General features: G+C 37.3%; 1 protein-coding gene and 1 non-coding gene across 2 annotated transcripts in view; both read right to left on the bottom strand.

The window, feature by feature from the left end:
* Positions 1 to 328: 328 nt before the first annotated feature.
* Positions 329 to 17,308, bottom strand: part of LOC140163107 (C-type mannose receptor 2-like) — a 59,595-nt gene continuing 42,615 nt past the window's right edge. The window contains exons 17-23 of the mRNA XM_072186483.1: positions 10,700 to 10,777; positions 6,769 to 6,972; positions 3,999 to 4,090; positions 2,963 to 3,131; positions 1,955 to 2,434; positions 1,510 to 1,642; positions 329 to 932 (exon numbers count right to left, since the gene is read on the bottom strand). Coding sequence (XP_072042584.1) covers positions 869 to 932; positions 1,510 to 1,642; positions 1,955 to 2,434; positions 2,963 to 3,131; positions 3,999 to 4,090; positions 6,769 to 6,972; positions 10,700 to 10,777 — 1,220 coding nt within the window. The 3' untranslated portion in view covers positions 329 to 868. The remainder of the gene's footprint in view (positions 933 to 1,509; positions 1,643 to 1,954; positions 2,435 to 2,962; positions 3,132 to 3,998; positions 4,091 to 6,768; positions 6,973 to 10,699; positions 10,778 to 17,308) is intronic.
* Positions 7,239 to 7,311, bottom strand: Trnav-gac (transfer RNA valine (anticodon GAC)). The gene has a single exon. It is a non-coding gene; the product is annotated as a tRNA-Val (tRNA).

Below are 17,308 nucleotides of genomic sequence, written 5' to 3'. Positions count from 1 at the left end.
TCCTCATTTTTGACTGTAACTCCACAACTGTTGCGTAGTGGTAGTCCTTGCCCCTACAGTATGCATATCTTACTTGTCCCCAAGGCACTATAATTTTGGAGAAAACTGCAAAAATAGGCACAAAATTGGACACATTATGTGCATGTTCGGCCTTGTCAGCGCATTCATATTGTACGTTCGGAATCTTCAATACTGGCTCAATAAGTGATCTATATACATCCGTCATTATTTGAATAATTAGACAGGCGACCGATCATGGCGTATGGGTACAGGAACCTCTCAAATATGAACGTGGTAACGCCAACGTTTATGATCCGGGACAAATATAAATAGTTACCGCACCATAGCTGAACCATGGTGGGGAAATAGTTTTTATTATATTCTTTACTTTTACTCTTTCATTTGACACTACTTGGTGGGACATATTTTCGTGGCAAAGTTTGCTCAGTAAGTAAGTTAGTAGGTAAGCAAGTAACATACACTAATAGGCTGATACCATTTCATGATTCAGCAAAAATGAACATTTTCAATTAAACAAAACCGTTTTGTAAGAATCGTTTTAGCTACTCATTGACACAGTGGTGAGCTACATTCACAGAAATGAATCTCTCTTTTAGAATTCTATAATGAGAACAAGCTCTTCATATTACTCTTACGCAGCCCCTAGGTTTGGGGCAAATCTTAGTAGGCCAAAACCATCTGATAAAAGTTATAGGCTGTTCGAAAACACTCCCCTCAGGGTTTTTATTTACAATTTTACATATGAAATAAAATTCTTAATTGAAACGTGTTTCTTTCTTTCCTCTAAACTAGTTTTTGTACAGTAAACATGGTTTTCATAACCTCTCTCGATATTCAACGTATTGTCCTAGATGTTCTCGTCCTTCTCTGTGAGGTATTTCAGCTGGATATCACCATTTACGTTGCGTTTCCTGTAAGAACGAAAAACAAATGCTATGAAAAATGGAATTCCAACTCTTGTCCTAAAACTTTTGCTTATTGGTCATAATGTTGGTACTTATATTATGTTACTCATGGCCGGGAACGGACATTTATCGTTTTACGGTCTGAAACATTTAACAAGTTTAATGTGAGGTGCGGAGTGGATATACTATGACTATGTCATGCGCAGGGAGCAGGTGTCGTGCAACACCTGCGCTCTGCAACTGCAGTTTGAGCATGACAATTGCACTCTGCGCATATAGTGCTTTCATTTTTGACCTTATACTCGTAATTGGTGTTACCTTCCTTTGTTTTAGGTTAATCAATAAATGGTTCTAGTATATTATTGAAAGCAATATTAGAGGTCAACATCAGTTGCTACTTCCGGTCAGATGACCGAATCTCCCGCTACCAACAAAACCAGCATCAGTCGGCATTGAAGACCAGTGGATGCTGGTCGCAGGCCACCAACCTCCACAATGCAAGTCGTGAGAACTTTGTTTGAATTTGTACTTTCTCGATATAAATATTAAATTATTACTTTATAACATTCAAACTCAAACATACCGAAAGTACAAAACTGTTGCGAGCCAAGCTACCAGAAGAGCTATCACGGCAATGGATAATATCGCGATGGTAGCGACGAAGCCTCTGCGCCCATTATCATGTTGACTGCTTGTAAGGCTGGCTGACAGGCTCACTGAATAAGAATGTCAAATATATCGTTGTGATTTCAGCATATTGATGAATACCATACCACTATAAACCGTACCTATATAACCTAAAGCAATTCGCCGACCGCAGGTAGCAACCACGGTAATTTGCACTGCACATATTAATATCTTTACAACCAGATACAAAAAAGATCGTGTTACTAATTAAGCTCCACACGCCAGTATCGTATGTAGATATGTTGGGCTCTTAATCTTTGACAAATTAAGTAAAACATATTGTAATTATTTATTTATTTATTACGCCCATTTTATCTTTTCTAACTGTTAAAATGACTAACCTTGATCCACCGTTACAGTAAAACCACAGATAGCAGAATTTCCGTAGGAGTCTGTAAATACGTATTCAACACTTGTCGATCCAAAAGAAAACACTGTCCCAGGTATATGCGTCCTCGATCTTACTAATTTACTGAAGTCCGATGCAGACGGCTCGATCCAACTAACGATCACTCCTGAAGTATCAAGTTCAGTATTAAGAACCATGTCACTTGGGCATCCGGTTATGGCGGGTGGCATGGTATCATTTACAACAATGGTGAAGGTACATGAAGCAATAAGATTATGTTCGATTGCATCCGTGAAGTTGTACTGAACTGTTGTCGCTCCAATAGGAAACTGTTGTCCTGGTTCATGTGATCTTGATCGCTTTGTCTTATTTAGATAATCACGAATAAACGGCTCTTTCCAAGTCACGGACGTAGATGATAGTTCAGGTGCAGCTCTTGTGACTATATCATTTGGGCAACTTGATGTGACGCCTGGTAATTGAAATAATGGATGTATTAACAGTTAATTTAAAATCATGGTCATTAAAATGGGTTGTCTGGTATATCACGAAAATATTAAGTGAGAAAACATTGATAGATGGGACACTCTGAGAGATCCTACCGAGCAGGACGAATGTCATACCAAATACAGTAAGGCGAATTCATTGTCCACTAAACCTCGCAACCGAAGTAATTGTTTTTACATAACAGTTCACAGATAATGCCGGAATAAATCTCGCGCGTAATAATTTAATGGGCGCAGTAACATAGTTGTGGTTCTAAACCGGTATCAAAACGTTTCTATTACTTTGTAGTTTCTATTACTATTTTGGTTTGTCTATGTTTGTTTACTGAATTTTTTAAATTCTAAGACGGCCACTTTTACAAAATAATGACATACTAGTGCCGTAAGGAGACTGTTGATACTGGATTGGAGTCGGGGATTGGTGTTATCCATTCTCCGGCATGGAAAGAATCTAACCAAAAAATACCACAATGAGTAAGATTCTAAGTGAGTACCTTTTTTACATGCGTATGGAAAATAACCACAACAGTTTGCGTCATTCCAGGAGCCCCATGCGATTCTATGTCTTTGCCCTCTCTTCATGTTTCCACAATCCTCAACTCCACCGTAACTATTTGGCTCAGAAGTACCGGTAAAATGATGTATCCAATCAAAAAAATTATTCTGTAGTTTAAAAAGAATACAAAACTAATGAGAAGGACTGGGAATCTTATGTATGTATTATTTAAGCGCTGTATACGATCACATTCTAACACATCTAAATACAACAACTTCTGCTCCTGAAAATTTAAGCGTTGTATACGATCGACACATTCTAACACATCTAAATACAACAACTTCTCCTCCTGAAAATTATACACTTTTTTCAACGTTTATGCGCGCTGGCTGCTCTGGGCAAAGATTAAAAATTTGTGCATCGTATCAACCCAAAGAACTGAGTATATAATTGTCATCCCTATGTGACTTTGTGTATTTCTTTAAAAATATACAGTTCTGATGCATTCAGCTAGGAATGCGACTAACTCTATTCGAACATAATACCTACAGACTAAAATCGTCCGCTCTTCTCCAGTGTGATTCTGTGGCTCAATTGACAGATCGTCATGCCAGTAATACGAAGGTCGCCGGTTCGAATCCGGCCAGATGCACTTTTTTCAACGTTTATGTGCGCTGGCTGTTCTAGGTAAGTATTAAAAAATAGTTCATCTTCACCTCATACATTTCAGTTTGGCTAAGAAGTACCTGCCGTATGATGTATCCAAGCAGAACTCTAGGTTTAATGATTGCCTGAGTATAATATTTGGAGCCACCCTAGGTTTACGGATATGATAAGTATTTTCACAACTTTACCAAATATCAAGCAATATTTCATATACAGGGTGTCCAGGGTGTCATGTTTCACCACATTTTTCATCCCGAAAGTAAAAGAGGACATATAGTGAAAACTTAAAATATTTGGGAATAAAAGCATATCTATTTCAATGAAAATCGCATATTATTGATTTAATGCTTGTTTCCGTGTTTACTTACTCGTGTTCCGTCGACCCATTCAAAGTCCACTTCTCTTGTAGTATCATGGAGTCCAATCCACATCGTATGCAATTTGTTTCTTCCCATTTGATCTTCATTAAAGGTTGGTTTTTAATAATTTAATAATTAATAATAATAATAATAATAATAATAATAATAATAATAATAATAATAATAATAATAATAATAATAATAATAATAATAATAATAATCAGTGGAGCACGACGACGGAACAACTTGCTCTGATAATATTGTCAAAGCATATCACCTAATATTATCAGGTCTCGCTTGACTTTAAAAAGTCACAATTCCACATTTTGACAGAAAGTAGTATAATGACCTCTATTATATTAGTACGCCCACGTGATAACAGGCCTGACTTTGGTGATAAAATGTGACGTGTCATGTCAAAAGGAGACACTTTTGGGCAGGATCGCAAATGGAGAAACAGCCAAAAATCTGCCCGGGGGAGATTTTTTCACAATTTGGGTTTGTTGCAAATTTGTAATGTTATTAATGTTTAAAATATTGTCTGATAGTTTTAGACCAGAATATAACTGGCATCTTGTATTTTTTGAGACATTTTTCTAGGTAATTCCTACTCTCAACATTGTCAATAATATTTTTAAAGGCTGATATCTCAATTTCCAATTTTATAATACCATAACTTACGAACTCAATATCTTCGCTTAGGAATGTCCGATTTCATTTGGGAAAACGACATTGTGGAGCAAAATATCTCTATATTTAAGATATATAAAAACCTCAAAATTGATAACCTGCCCAAAAGTGTCTCCTTTTGACATGACACGTCACAAATATCATTTAGCACCATATCAGCTATCAAACTTTGAGGTTTTGAAGTAAACCCATCTCAAAAAGAAAGTATCCAGTTTGAATTTGGTCCATTGATTCCGCACAGTAGATAAATTGATTCCGCACAGTTTGATACCTCATTTGTCCAAATCAATGCTACTCAATATTCATTTTGTTTTGATATTTCAAGGTGAAAAAACAAATCACAGCAATAATCAATACATGAAATTAAAGCATGCTGGGTTTAAATTCTTATCATCAAATGCCTTCCAAGTCAAAGTCATACTGTTTAGAGAAACATTGGTTCCTTAAGATTACCCCCCCCCCCCAAGTTGTCTAAAAATGCGAGATGGCGGTTAAATGGCATGTTAGATGCTGGTATGTCAGTCAGTGAGGCGGCGAGGTAGTTAGGCAAATAGTTTTAGTCCGTCTCTGTTATTGTGCACCTTTATGAAGAATCTTGCGAAGCAGGAAAAAACATCAACTTTAAAAAATCCTGAGTAGGTGCATTCAAAAGGTCAATGTGTCATTTATGTGGACAAATGAGGTATCAAACTGTGCGAAATACATTTATCTGTAACATACTTGATTTAAGACCCCATCTTTGATATATGGACCAAAATCAAACTTGATACTTTCTTTTTGGGATGGGTTTAGCTCATTTTATTACCTACTTGGCAAGTGATATCATAGTGTCCAGATAGCAAGAACAGTGTCCAAATAGCAAAGTAGTATAATGACCTCTATTATAATGTATTAGTGCCCCCACATGTTCCCAAGTAGATGTTGCTTGTTTTTGTACTAGTCACCCATGAAGCAAGATGATGAAAAACAAAATTGGAATCTTGTTGGCGCATAATTTTGTTATGCAGAAAAAGAGCCCACATTGTGCTACGCGTCATTGTTCGAGGTCAAATTGACAATTGTCAAAAAAATCATACAAATACGAAGATCAAGAGATCCAAAGCTATTTCTTTCAGTTCTTGCAGGTAATTACCTCTTTTTGATGAGATGCCTCCTGAGAGTGAGGTGACGATGGCGCGCAGAAATACGTGTAAAAATGTGCGAAAATGGGAAACATTGACCTTTGACCTCTGTTAACTATGTGCGCCAACAAAATTCAAAAAACATTTTGCTGATAAATGAAACTTGCCATTGAGGTCTTTAATTTCAAACTTGTTCGGACTTGGGATCTCGATGGCGCAGCCTGTTATGATGCTTTGAAGTTTGCACGAGGTCGCTTTTCATTTGATTTCAAAACATTTGATTTGCTGATTTTGTGCGCCATGAAGATTCCAACTTTTTTCTTGTTTTTTTATTATGTAACCATTTGGTACTTTAAAAAAAATGCACAATTTTACGCACCTCTAAAGCTTATCATTTGTAAGTAAGGCTCAGAGAGGCAAAATGTCAGGGATTTTTTAAGCTGAACGAGGGCGATGTGCACGCTCTTATTGTATATGTGAGTTGTTGCTGTTTTATGTATCCAATATGATTTTTTAGGGAAGACTGGCTTTTAACACAGGTGTTGGCGATGATCATTTATTCGTATATCCGCGATTTTGGATTTTTGCCATTTTGTGCATTTTTTAAAGTCCCCAATTAATCTGTATGCAATTACCTATCATGTGAGACATGTTAATGGCTTGGCTTCGATTTAGTTTTCTTCTTCTGACAATTTTCACTTTACTGCCGCCATCTTGGATTTTGAGCTGAATTTTCATAAATTTTCCAGTTTTACCGGATTTTTAAGCCGAAGGCGATATTTTTCTTCAAATTTTGAAGTCGCCAAATAATCCTTGTACAAATATCTTTCATATAGTACATGCAAATTGGTTGGCTTCGACTTAGTTATCTTTTTTTTTGAACTTTTTTGAACATGTGATCGAGCGGTCTATGTACATCAACCCCTGTGTTAAACAATATGTGTGAATTGGCTTTTATGCTTACTTACCTAAAAGAAAGTCATTTTCTCCAGTGCTGTGTATACTTGTCAGCTCGGCGTCCTTAGATAAACATGACTTTTGTGCATCTGTAAATGATTTCTCAGCCGGAGATATGAAGTAACAATAACCATGGTACGGAGCCCAGTCTGACGGGCAACTCTCATCAAATGCTTGTGTGAGGAAGAATGTGGATGGAGTGGTCGTTGCAAATTCTGCAATTAAAATTGAAGTAATCGCACATAAAAATATAGCAGTGATGTATCGTTCGAGTCTGGACATGGATTCGAGTTCACTTTTTGTATATAGGTCTCATGGTTTTTACAGAATTATAACAACTGTATAAGCTTCCGTAAATACATTGAACATTTTTACCATAGAAGAATTACGCATCGCACACTAGCACAATTAAACATGAATTTACAAATGGAAACATAACATGCATAGGCAGATATACCAGAGTAAAAACTCCGGACATACCTGCCTGTGCGGGGACTCGAACCCCAGACCTCTCGCTTGTCAGGCGAGCGCTCTTACCACTGAGCTACACAGACTGTCCCTGATAAACAGGACTCAAGTCTGGTACTTATGGATATGAGCAGTCATGCGGGGTAAACAGTACAAACAACACATTACATACCAGTGCACGAGATCAATTAACAAGCGAGAGGTCTGGGGTTCGAGTCCCCGCACAGGCAGGTATGTCCGGAGTTTTTACTCTGGTATATCTGCCTATGCATGTTATGTTTCCATTTGTAAATTCATGTTTAATTGTGCTAGTGTGCGATGCGTAATTCTTCTTTCCCTGTATATTGATATATTAAGAATACGATTAAGCATCATTAATTTGATCTCGTGCGCTAGTTTGTAATGTTTGAATGTTTCCATGTTCCAGTGTATGATGCGTAGGCCTCTTCCCTTGTTTGCATTTTTACCATAGTTAATAGGAATATTCCATGCCTGTACTCTCTAAGCGTACATGAATTCAGTTGACGCCGGTACAGTATTCAGACCTGTCGACATCGTTAATCTTACGCGCTAAGTTTCTTTTGTGTACGCACGCGCTATTGCGCTAAAAAAAGAAAACGATTCACAGCATCCTGCAAATTGCAGACTGTTAGATAATTCTAGGGCGCACACCACTAAATAATCGCCCCATTGAAATACGTTTAAAAACACCAGTTTTCTTTGCTCGTTTTGAGGCCTTTTCGGCGCTTTTTGAGAAATTTAATGATAACCAGTCGATTGCAAATCGATGAAAGTTTAACATATGTTTCAATGTATGAGTAGTCTTCCACCTCGTTTTCCCGGTAGGAGCCACTAAACAGCGCCCTCACTGTTTTTGACATGCTCTCAAGACGGTAAACCTGTTTCTGCCCATTTTTTAATACGCGGACCTATTTTCTCGTTAATTATAAAATGCGACTTTTTAGTGATTAAAATTCATGCACATGCTTTACACTTTTATTTCAGCTTTAATTCGCTACTCTTTCTGATTATTAGTCCAAAGAGCAGCCCATAATACCTCAAAAACTTTCTGTATTTTACCGGAACTCAGTAGGGTTGCACAAATGGCGCAGTGATTTAGTAGTGTGCTCCCTTCAAGGGTTTCTGATGTTCATAAAATTTAATTCTTTTATCTTTTTCTTCAAATATACAATGTTTTGAGTAAAACGCTCAAAATTGAATTGCTCTGTGACATTCACATCAAGAGAAATGCCCTTTCAAAGTTACATGGTGGATTCCGAAAAAGGCACATTTTCAACATTTTGACCATTCATGCTTACTCTTCTATATTTGCATTAAATTCCAATTCTCTAGATAGATTTTGACCGTCTACCTGATAAAATTCGGTTTTAAATGAGAGTAAATTACGTTTCACAATTGCAAGGGTCTACTGTCAATGATTTATAACAATCACCCCCCCATATAAAACCAAGATTTGGCAGCTTTAGAAGGCACGCACCGATTTGTCACCTTAAGCCAAAATTGCTTAAAATTCAAGAAATCTCGTTTTCACACAATTTGTGGCAATTTCTTGAACTTTAAAGGCCTCTGAGGGAATAATCTTAGCGCGACTTGCATCTAAAACGCATTAAATATATTCACTAACATATAAACTATCTATTTAAATTTTTAAAAAACTGCAATTTAATCAAAAGCCGATTTCAATTTTGGTTGAATCTCTGAAAAACACGGTTTTACTCCTAGGCCCTTCAAGGGTTTCTGATGTTCATAAAATTTAATTCTTTTATCTTTTTCTTCAAATATATAATGTTTTGAGTAAAACGCTCAAAATTGAATTGCTCGGTGACATTCACATCAAGAGAAATGCCCTTTCAAAGTTATATGGTGGATTCCGAAAAAGGCAAATTTTCAACATTTTGACCATTCATGCTTACTCTTCTATATTTGCATTAAATTCCAATTCTCAAGATAGATTTTGACCGTCTATCTGATAAAATTCGGTTTTAAATGAGAGTAAATTACGTTTCACAATTGCAAGGGTCTACTGTCAATGATTTATAACAATCACCCCCCCCCCCCGCCCATATAAAACCAAGATTTGGCAGCTTTAGAAGGCACGCACCGATTTGTCACCTTAAGCCAAAATTGCTTAAAATTCAAGAAATCTCGTTTTCACACAATTTGTGGCAATTTCTTGAACTTTGAAGGCCTCTGAGGGAATAATCTTAGCGCAATTTGCATCTAAAACGCATTAAATATATTCACCCCCCCCCCGCCCATATAAAACCAAGATTTGGCAGCTTTAGAAGGCACGCACCGATTTGTCACCTTAAGCCAAAATTGCTTAAAATTCAAGAAATCTCGTTTTCACACAATTTGTGGCAATTTCTTGAACTTTGAAGGCCTCTGAGGGAATATTCTTAGCGCGACTTGCATCTAAAACACATTAAATATATTCACTAACATATAAACTATCTATTTAAATTTTTAAAAAACTGCAATTTAATCAAAAGCCGATTTCAATTTTGGCTGAATCTCTGAAAAACACGGTTTTACTCCTAGGCCCTTCGAAGGGCGCACACCACTAAATAATCGCCCCATTGAAATACGTGTAAAAACACCAGTTTTCTTTGCTCGTTTTGATGCCTTTTCGGCGCTTTTTGAGAAATTAAATGATAACCAGTCGATTGCAAATCGATGATAGTTTAACATATGTTTCAATGTATGGGTAGTCTTCCACCTCGTTTTCCCGGTAGGAGCCACTAAACAGCGCCCTCACTGTTTTTGACATGCACTCAAGACTGTAAACCTGTTTCTGCCCATTTTTTAATACGCGGACCTATTTTCTCGTTAATTATAAAAATGCGACTTTTTTAGTGATTAAAATTCATGCACATGCTTTACACTTTTATTTCAGCTTTAATTCGCTACTCTTTCTGATTATTAGTCCAAAGAGCAGCCCATAATACCTCAAAAACTTTCTGTATTTTACCGGAACTCAGTAGGGTTGCACAAATGGCGCAGTGATTTAGTGGTGTGCTCCCTTCTAACCATACCGTGGAAACTTTGCATGTTGCCCATGGGGATCGACGCGAAGTCAGGTACCGCGTGAGCAAACTCAAAAATAGCGCAAATAGCGCAAGCGTACACAAAAGAAACTTCGCGCGATGTCGCCAGGTCTGTACGCTGTACCGGCGTCAGCTGAATTCAAGTACGCTTAGAGGGCACAGGCATGGAAAATTCCAATCTGTTTACTTATTAATCTGAGATTTTAACTTTTAAAATATAATATAAAATACTATTTGGTATTCATTGAAAACTACAGGATAATAACAAACCATCTTAGTTTCAGTGTAGTATGTCATGCAAACATCATGTTTACAAGCTGCGAATGATAGCGCACATGTATGTTACAAACTCGAGTTTATAAAGTCGGCGTTATAAAATCTGTTTACCTCCTGGGTTTATCTTTACCTTCTTCTTCTCCTGACGTTTCAGCGGTGTCCGATTCATCTGGTACACGAGTTACTGTATCAGTTGCCCCAGTAAATTCTACGCAAAACAAAATACAGTAATGTAAAGAGCGAATCATTATTATTATTTTTTTTTTTTGCCTCCACCGGAAATTGAACTGGATACCTTTTGAACTGGATACGCAACAGGAAGTTGTTTTCGTCCTCACTGTGGATACTTGTCAACTCGGCGCCCATTGATTTACATGATGCTTTTGCCGTAGAAAATGACTTAGTTGTCGTGGGTATGTAGTAGCAATGTCCATCGTACGTGGTCCAATCATATGGACAGCTACAGTAAACTGGTTTTAAGACAAACATGTTACTACAAAAGCTACTTTAACATAAATAATGTACATTCTACAAGTTGATATTAATCTCAAAGGAGAAATAGGCTCATTTGAATAAAATCGCTCATTTTTGTAGCTCAATCTATAGTTGACGAACACGCATGCGTTAGTAATATGTATCTTATCTCCAGCTTTATTGTGACAAATCGATCCGATATTGCCCTTATGAACTCTCATCCTTCTGCTAAAGCGTGCTTTGGAAATGTTGCGAAGGGGGTTGCGCCTTGACCTGCTGATCTTTGTGTACATTTTCGCATGACTTAATCGAGTGAGGCTCATTTGTCCCATGATTCTAAACTTGTTCATATTCTTATATTGCTTCCTAACTTGTACTTGGAATACGATCAGTTGTGGGACACTGAAGACAAAAGAGACGAAGAACAAAACCACACCACACAACATATCTTGCATTTCAATATCGCGCCATTACCGTAAATATACTCCCATGATAGGGTATTTAAATAAAGGCACTTAATTTAATGCCCACGTGATCAGATGGGCGCTGACATTACAGCGTCTAGACAGGATGTCTGGAAAAGTGACCTTTGGCACAGCAGGTGGTCTTCCTGTGTATTTCAATTGGAAACGCGGGGTGCATGTCCAAATTTTCTAACAAATTTGTCATTTTTTTGTAACTTTGAAGTATTATTGTAAGAGTTTCCGTCGATAACTTTTTTGCCGTCGGTAAAAACTTTCAAAATTTAGTTCTTAAAATCATACTAAATATACAGAATCCCCCAATGTATAATAAATTTGCCTATTACATTTTCAGCAATTTTGATGATATTTGTCTGAAAATTCCTATCTCTTAGCATTGTAGCACATCTACTGATCACTTGGTGGTCTTGGTATGGCGGCGCCCATGGGTCGCGTGGGCATTAAATTTAGTGCCTTTTATTTAACACCGTATGGTAACTGATGATCATGATTACGTGCATGGGAAGTGAATTTACAGCGGATTCTTGTAGATTTTGTACAAAAACACCAAACAAGAGTTAACTTCCTTTTAAGGGGTGGTGCAATAATTATGTGTACCCCGGGGTGGTGAATTATAGGGGGAAAAGATTTTTTGGCAGGCCAAAAGGGGGCAAGCATTTTTGGCAGGTCTAAAGGGGGGTCAAGCAATTTTTGGCAGGTCGAAAGGGGGGAGGGCAAGCGATTTTTGGCACAGATATTTTGGGCACCATTTCTATATAACACCATAAAAAGGTGTAGGAAAACGTTAGGAACACGTTCAAATATGCAAAATTTCCTGCTCATGATAAGACAATTCAAGGTTTTAAATTTGGTTTCCCCAAAATCTTGCTTGTATAAGGGGGGCAAAGATTTTTGGCACGTCAAAAGGGGGAAAGGTTTTTGGCACGTCAAAGGGGGCAAAGATTTTTGGCACGGCCAAATGGGGGAAGCGATTTTGGCAGACCATTTTGAGAATTCACCACCCTGGGGTACACATAATTATTGCACCACCCTAACTCAGCCTGTAGATCATTGCCTGTAACAATATCTATTCTTGGCAATGCCTACACAATTACGAACCATAAACCGGTAATAATAAGTAATAATAAACTTGTTTACCCATCCTAATGGTCTCATTATATCAACATGACCTTTTCAATATTTCCTCTCTGGTGGTGTGGCAGGTAGAAAGAAACAGCTATGCTCTTTGGCACTCTGTCGATTTGGTGCTGTTTACATCATAAACACGGAAGTGGGAGTTTGACATCTGATATTAAAGTCATAAACTACGGCAGACATTACTGTAATATATAGCCCATATCCTGAATGCAGTCCATACTTATTATTTTTTTACGAAAATGATAGACTCAGTCACTCTCTAAGTTGTAAGTTCTGGATAAATGATTGGACAACAAACATAACTACCATTTCACCCCTGGCTTGTCAGTCGTCTTAGGGTATTTAAATAAAGGCACTTAATTTAATGTCCACGTGACCAGATGGGCGCTGACATTACAGCTTCTAGACAGGAAGTCTGGACAAGTGACCTTTGGTCCGGCGGGTGGTCTTCCTGTGTATTTCGATTGGAAACGCGATATGCATGTCCAAATTTTCTAGCAAATTTTCTTGCTCATTCTAATGACGCTAGTATATGGATAATATAAGTGTGCTCTTGACATTTAATGACATAAAATTTAAAAAAAATTATTGTAAGGAACACTTGAGGTTTTGACTTTTAAAATCTACATTTTGGTCAAAAGGTCTGCCTGAATAGGTCGTTTTCAACAGATTTTTCACACTCGCGTTGCTATAAAAATTAAATTGCATCATCTGTTGACTATGAGTGTTTTAGGGGGAAGTGTTAGCTTTCGTTCGATATAAAACAAATTCTAATTGCATGAAGAGAACATTTGAGGTTTGGGCAAAAACCTACTTCCACTAGATCTCACACAGCTCTTAAAATGCTATGCACTCAATCGTGGAACACAGACTGTGTGGTGACGAGACTCGCTCATTCTCGCTGTGCTGGAAATGTTTGTGTACTCGGGTGTGTCGAGGTGGACACTATGCGGAGATGCATTTATAGTCAAACCTTTTCATATGTTTTTCTTAATTATGTATTGTGGTTCTTGAAATATCTGTCACTTTATAAAGATGTTTCGTTTCGACACTTTTTACATCATTACTCAAGATCCGCTAGACCTATAAATTTGTAACTGTGATATTTGAATTCGTCGTCATACCGCTTCAAAATAAGGCCAAAATTGACAAGTGACGACCTGAGCGCAAAATTAAGACCGTAAGTCCATTTGGCCCCTCAACATGTATACACTAAAGATGCGCATAGTTTCCTATAGTTTGGTAATGTTTTATACATGTTCAGGGGCCAAAATAAATCTTTCACAACCTTTCATGATGTTTTCACCCTGGAACCTGTATTCAACATTATAAAACCCTTAGAAACTATACGTAACTTTAGTAGTGTATACATGTTGATGGGCCAAGTGGACTTTAATACGGTCTTCTGGCGTTCAGGTCTTCAAGTGTGTTTCCAGTAACTGGCCTTAAGTGTATAAGAGTATTAATGATATACAAACGACGTTTTACCTTGAGCCTGGTTTAAGAGGAAGCATACTATGATGATGCGTATAAATGAACTGATGCTACCAGTGGATGTATTCATTCTGCAGTAGGCTCAAGCTTCTATACTGCACTGCAATTAGGTCTTCGATGATTGGTGTCGAGTCTTGTAGGCTTAATACACGCTCTATACAAAATACTTGCAATATTATGCCCGGGGTAAAATCATTACAAGGCGTAGACCTATAGCCTACTATATTGTTGGCAATAAATACCACAAGATTATGTGAATGCTCATCGCCTGATCTACTATATTTATACAAAAGTTTGTGTTAATGTTGATATAACACAAACAGATCCAACCAGATAAAAGGAGGCACTTTTGAGAATTGACTTATTATCCTCACCAACTCGCGCAATAACCAAGTGTGCTTTTGCAGAAATCCTTATATCTCTAGCATGCTTGGTTGCAAAGTTATGATCTTTTAGGGTGCCAACTTTCTTAACTATTTTATTATTTTTTGCTCCCTATTTTTGCCTGTATCTCAATTTCACAATTGCAGACTTTGGCCTGATTGGATCTCATCCTATTACAATAGGCTATTTGCGTGTAAAATGACGGAAATCGTAGGCACATATTAGCTTTTAATGGAACAGCGTAAGGAAATATTGTGACCGCTTAGGAAACCCAGTCTCCTGTTCCAGGGTATAATAATTATTATTACATACGGTCAATAAGTATGTATTATGCTGATAATATAATATAGAAAGCTAAATTCCACAATTGCTGTCACTGGCCTGATTGACAATCTGCGAGTACAGAAATCGTAGCCACATAATAGCTTTAAGGGATCTGGAATGAGCGTTTTGAGCGTTTCGACAGTATTTTTTGTGTGTCATGAGAGCACATCAGACATATCGAATTGCATTCTGAATACGAAGAATGTCTTTTTGATTTCAAATAATTTTCATTTTTTGAAATTCACAATATAATATGACAAATTATAAAAATTTGATATTTTTCACATTTTTGATATATGACAGTCCTCGAAGTAAATTTTATAAATCTAATGACATATTCTTAAAGTGTATGTAGCTGGGAGGAAAAGCCGACGATCAATTGAAAATTTTGACATTTCATATTGAAGATATGGATTTTTTCCCAAAAAGATCCTTTTTTTTTTTTTTTTTTGGTGTTTTGGGAAAAAAATCCATATCTTCAATACGAAAGGTCTAAATTTTCAATTGATCGTCGGCTTTTTATCCCACCTACATACACTTTAAGTATAAATCATCAGATTTATAAAGTTTACTTCGAGTACTGTTAAATATCAAAAATATCAATTTTTATTCATTTGCCATAAAATGTGTATTACATCGCGATTTTCAAAAAATCAAAATTATTTGATATCAGAAGGACATTCTTCGTATTCAGAATGCTATTCGATATGTCTGATGAGCTCTAATGTCCCACAATAAATACTGTCCAAACGTTCATACCCCACCCCTTAATGGAACAGCGTAAAGAAATATTGTGACTGCATTATAAATGTGACGCTATAAAATAAAAAGGCAGTGGCGTAGGAGGTGCGGCATCGACCATGATTGGGGCAACGGGCCTGATTAGAGGGGGTGTCACAAACCGTTTTTCGGCAGTTTTTCCTAAATTTTCAAATTAATTGTGGGGTATGTGCCCCTATGACGCTACCCCACTGCCCAAAGGGTGAGTAACTAACTCAGTATGTGCATCTGTAATATTTGGTCATCGACCACATTTCGCTGGTTTAGTGTCATTTAAATTACATTTTCAGTGTCCAAGACAGAAGACATTGGAAAGATACAAACTCGTGCAAAAGAGAAAGATGCAAGGCAATCTGGAAAAGCTACAACAGAACAAAAAGGAATTCCAGATGAAGCTGCAAAACTAGTTTGAAGGATGAAGCAGAAGACCTAGCTGCAAGTGACGTCTGTAAGAGACTTACAAACACAATCCTAGATTATGTCTTCTAGACAGCAGAGCAAAAACACAGCATTGAAGGACACAATTAATATCCAACATATTGAGTACACAGAATTATGAAAACCCATAAAGAAGCAAAAGACCAATGAAATTTATGCACACAACACAAAAATGACCCAGAAAACTTTTGAAAAAAGTTACAAAAAAGCAAAACAAGGACTTGCTACTGGGAAATCACAATTATTGTAGCCTTGAAGAGGGAAAATGGAAGCACCATCTCAGACAGAGAACTAGTCATCAAAGCACTTCCATCTGTCGGGTCATTCTTGATAAGTCTAAACCTTACGTCCTCACAGAGTGGAAATAACAAGAACAATCTCGGAATCTCATGAACAATTTCGGAAGAGCCATCGTCAAGAAGTTCAGTATACAAATAGGAAGTAAGAACTTGGCATACAGAAAAGTCGCCGGCAGGGCTCCATATTCATCGTAAGATTCTTGTTCATGTTTCATATCATAGACCTATAACTGCATATCAGTTTCAAGATTTCGTTTCTGACAGTAACGCTGTCATAGACCTGGGGTGTTGTTTCTGTGGTTCATACTGATTTGACTCTATTGTCTACCGTTTGTAGACCAAGAATTTTTACACCTATTACACGTCAATTCCCCGCAAATATGATTTTCCTGTTGTAATGCTGACCAAAGCATGATCCTTGGTTAAGAAGATGAGATGGAAACCATGGTAAAACTTGAGAATATTGATGTCGGAGTAATGGTTGTGAAACGTGGGCGGTTGGAATGACAGATAAGAAAAAGATCTTGGCTTTTGAAATGTGGTGCTGGCGGAAGATGCTGAGAATATCGTGGAAAGATCATAAGACCAATGAATTTGTAAGAAACCAAATTTGAGAGCATGCTTCGATGTGCCAAAAAAATAGATCGTTTTAAACTGGCGTATTTTAGCCACATTTCTAGAAGAGATGGTGACAACATTGAGAAGATAATTATGCAAGGTCACGTTACAATTAACAGGCCTTTCTCTCGTCGCAGCCCACCGTCTGGCTCAAGACAGAAGCTGCTGGAATACCTTCATCAACAGGGTCACAAATGGTCAACCGTGACCCATAGGACGTAGAGTATTGGTTTTACCCAGAATTACCTTGCACAATGTCATCAATTAGTGGTTACAATATGTTCTCCAAATGTCGTGATATAAGTAAAG

The sequence above is a fragment of the Amphiura filiformis genome, chromosome 10 (genome assembly GCF_039555335.1).
Source record: "Amphiura filiformis chromosome 10, Afil_fr2py, whole genome shotgun sequence".
Taxonomy (NCBI): Eukaryota; Metazoa; Echinodermata; class Ophiuroidea; order Amphilepidida; family Amphiuridae; genus Amphiura; species Amphiura filiformis.
Note: the sequence above shows the minus strand (reverse complement) of the source record. Positions and strands in the feature narration are given on the sequence as shown.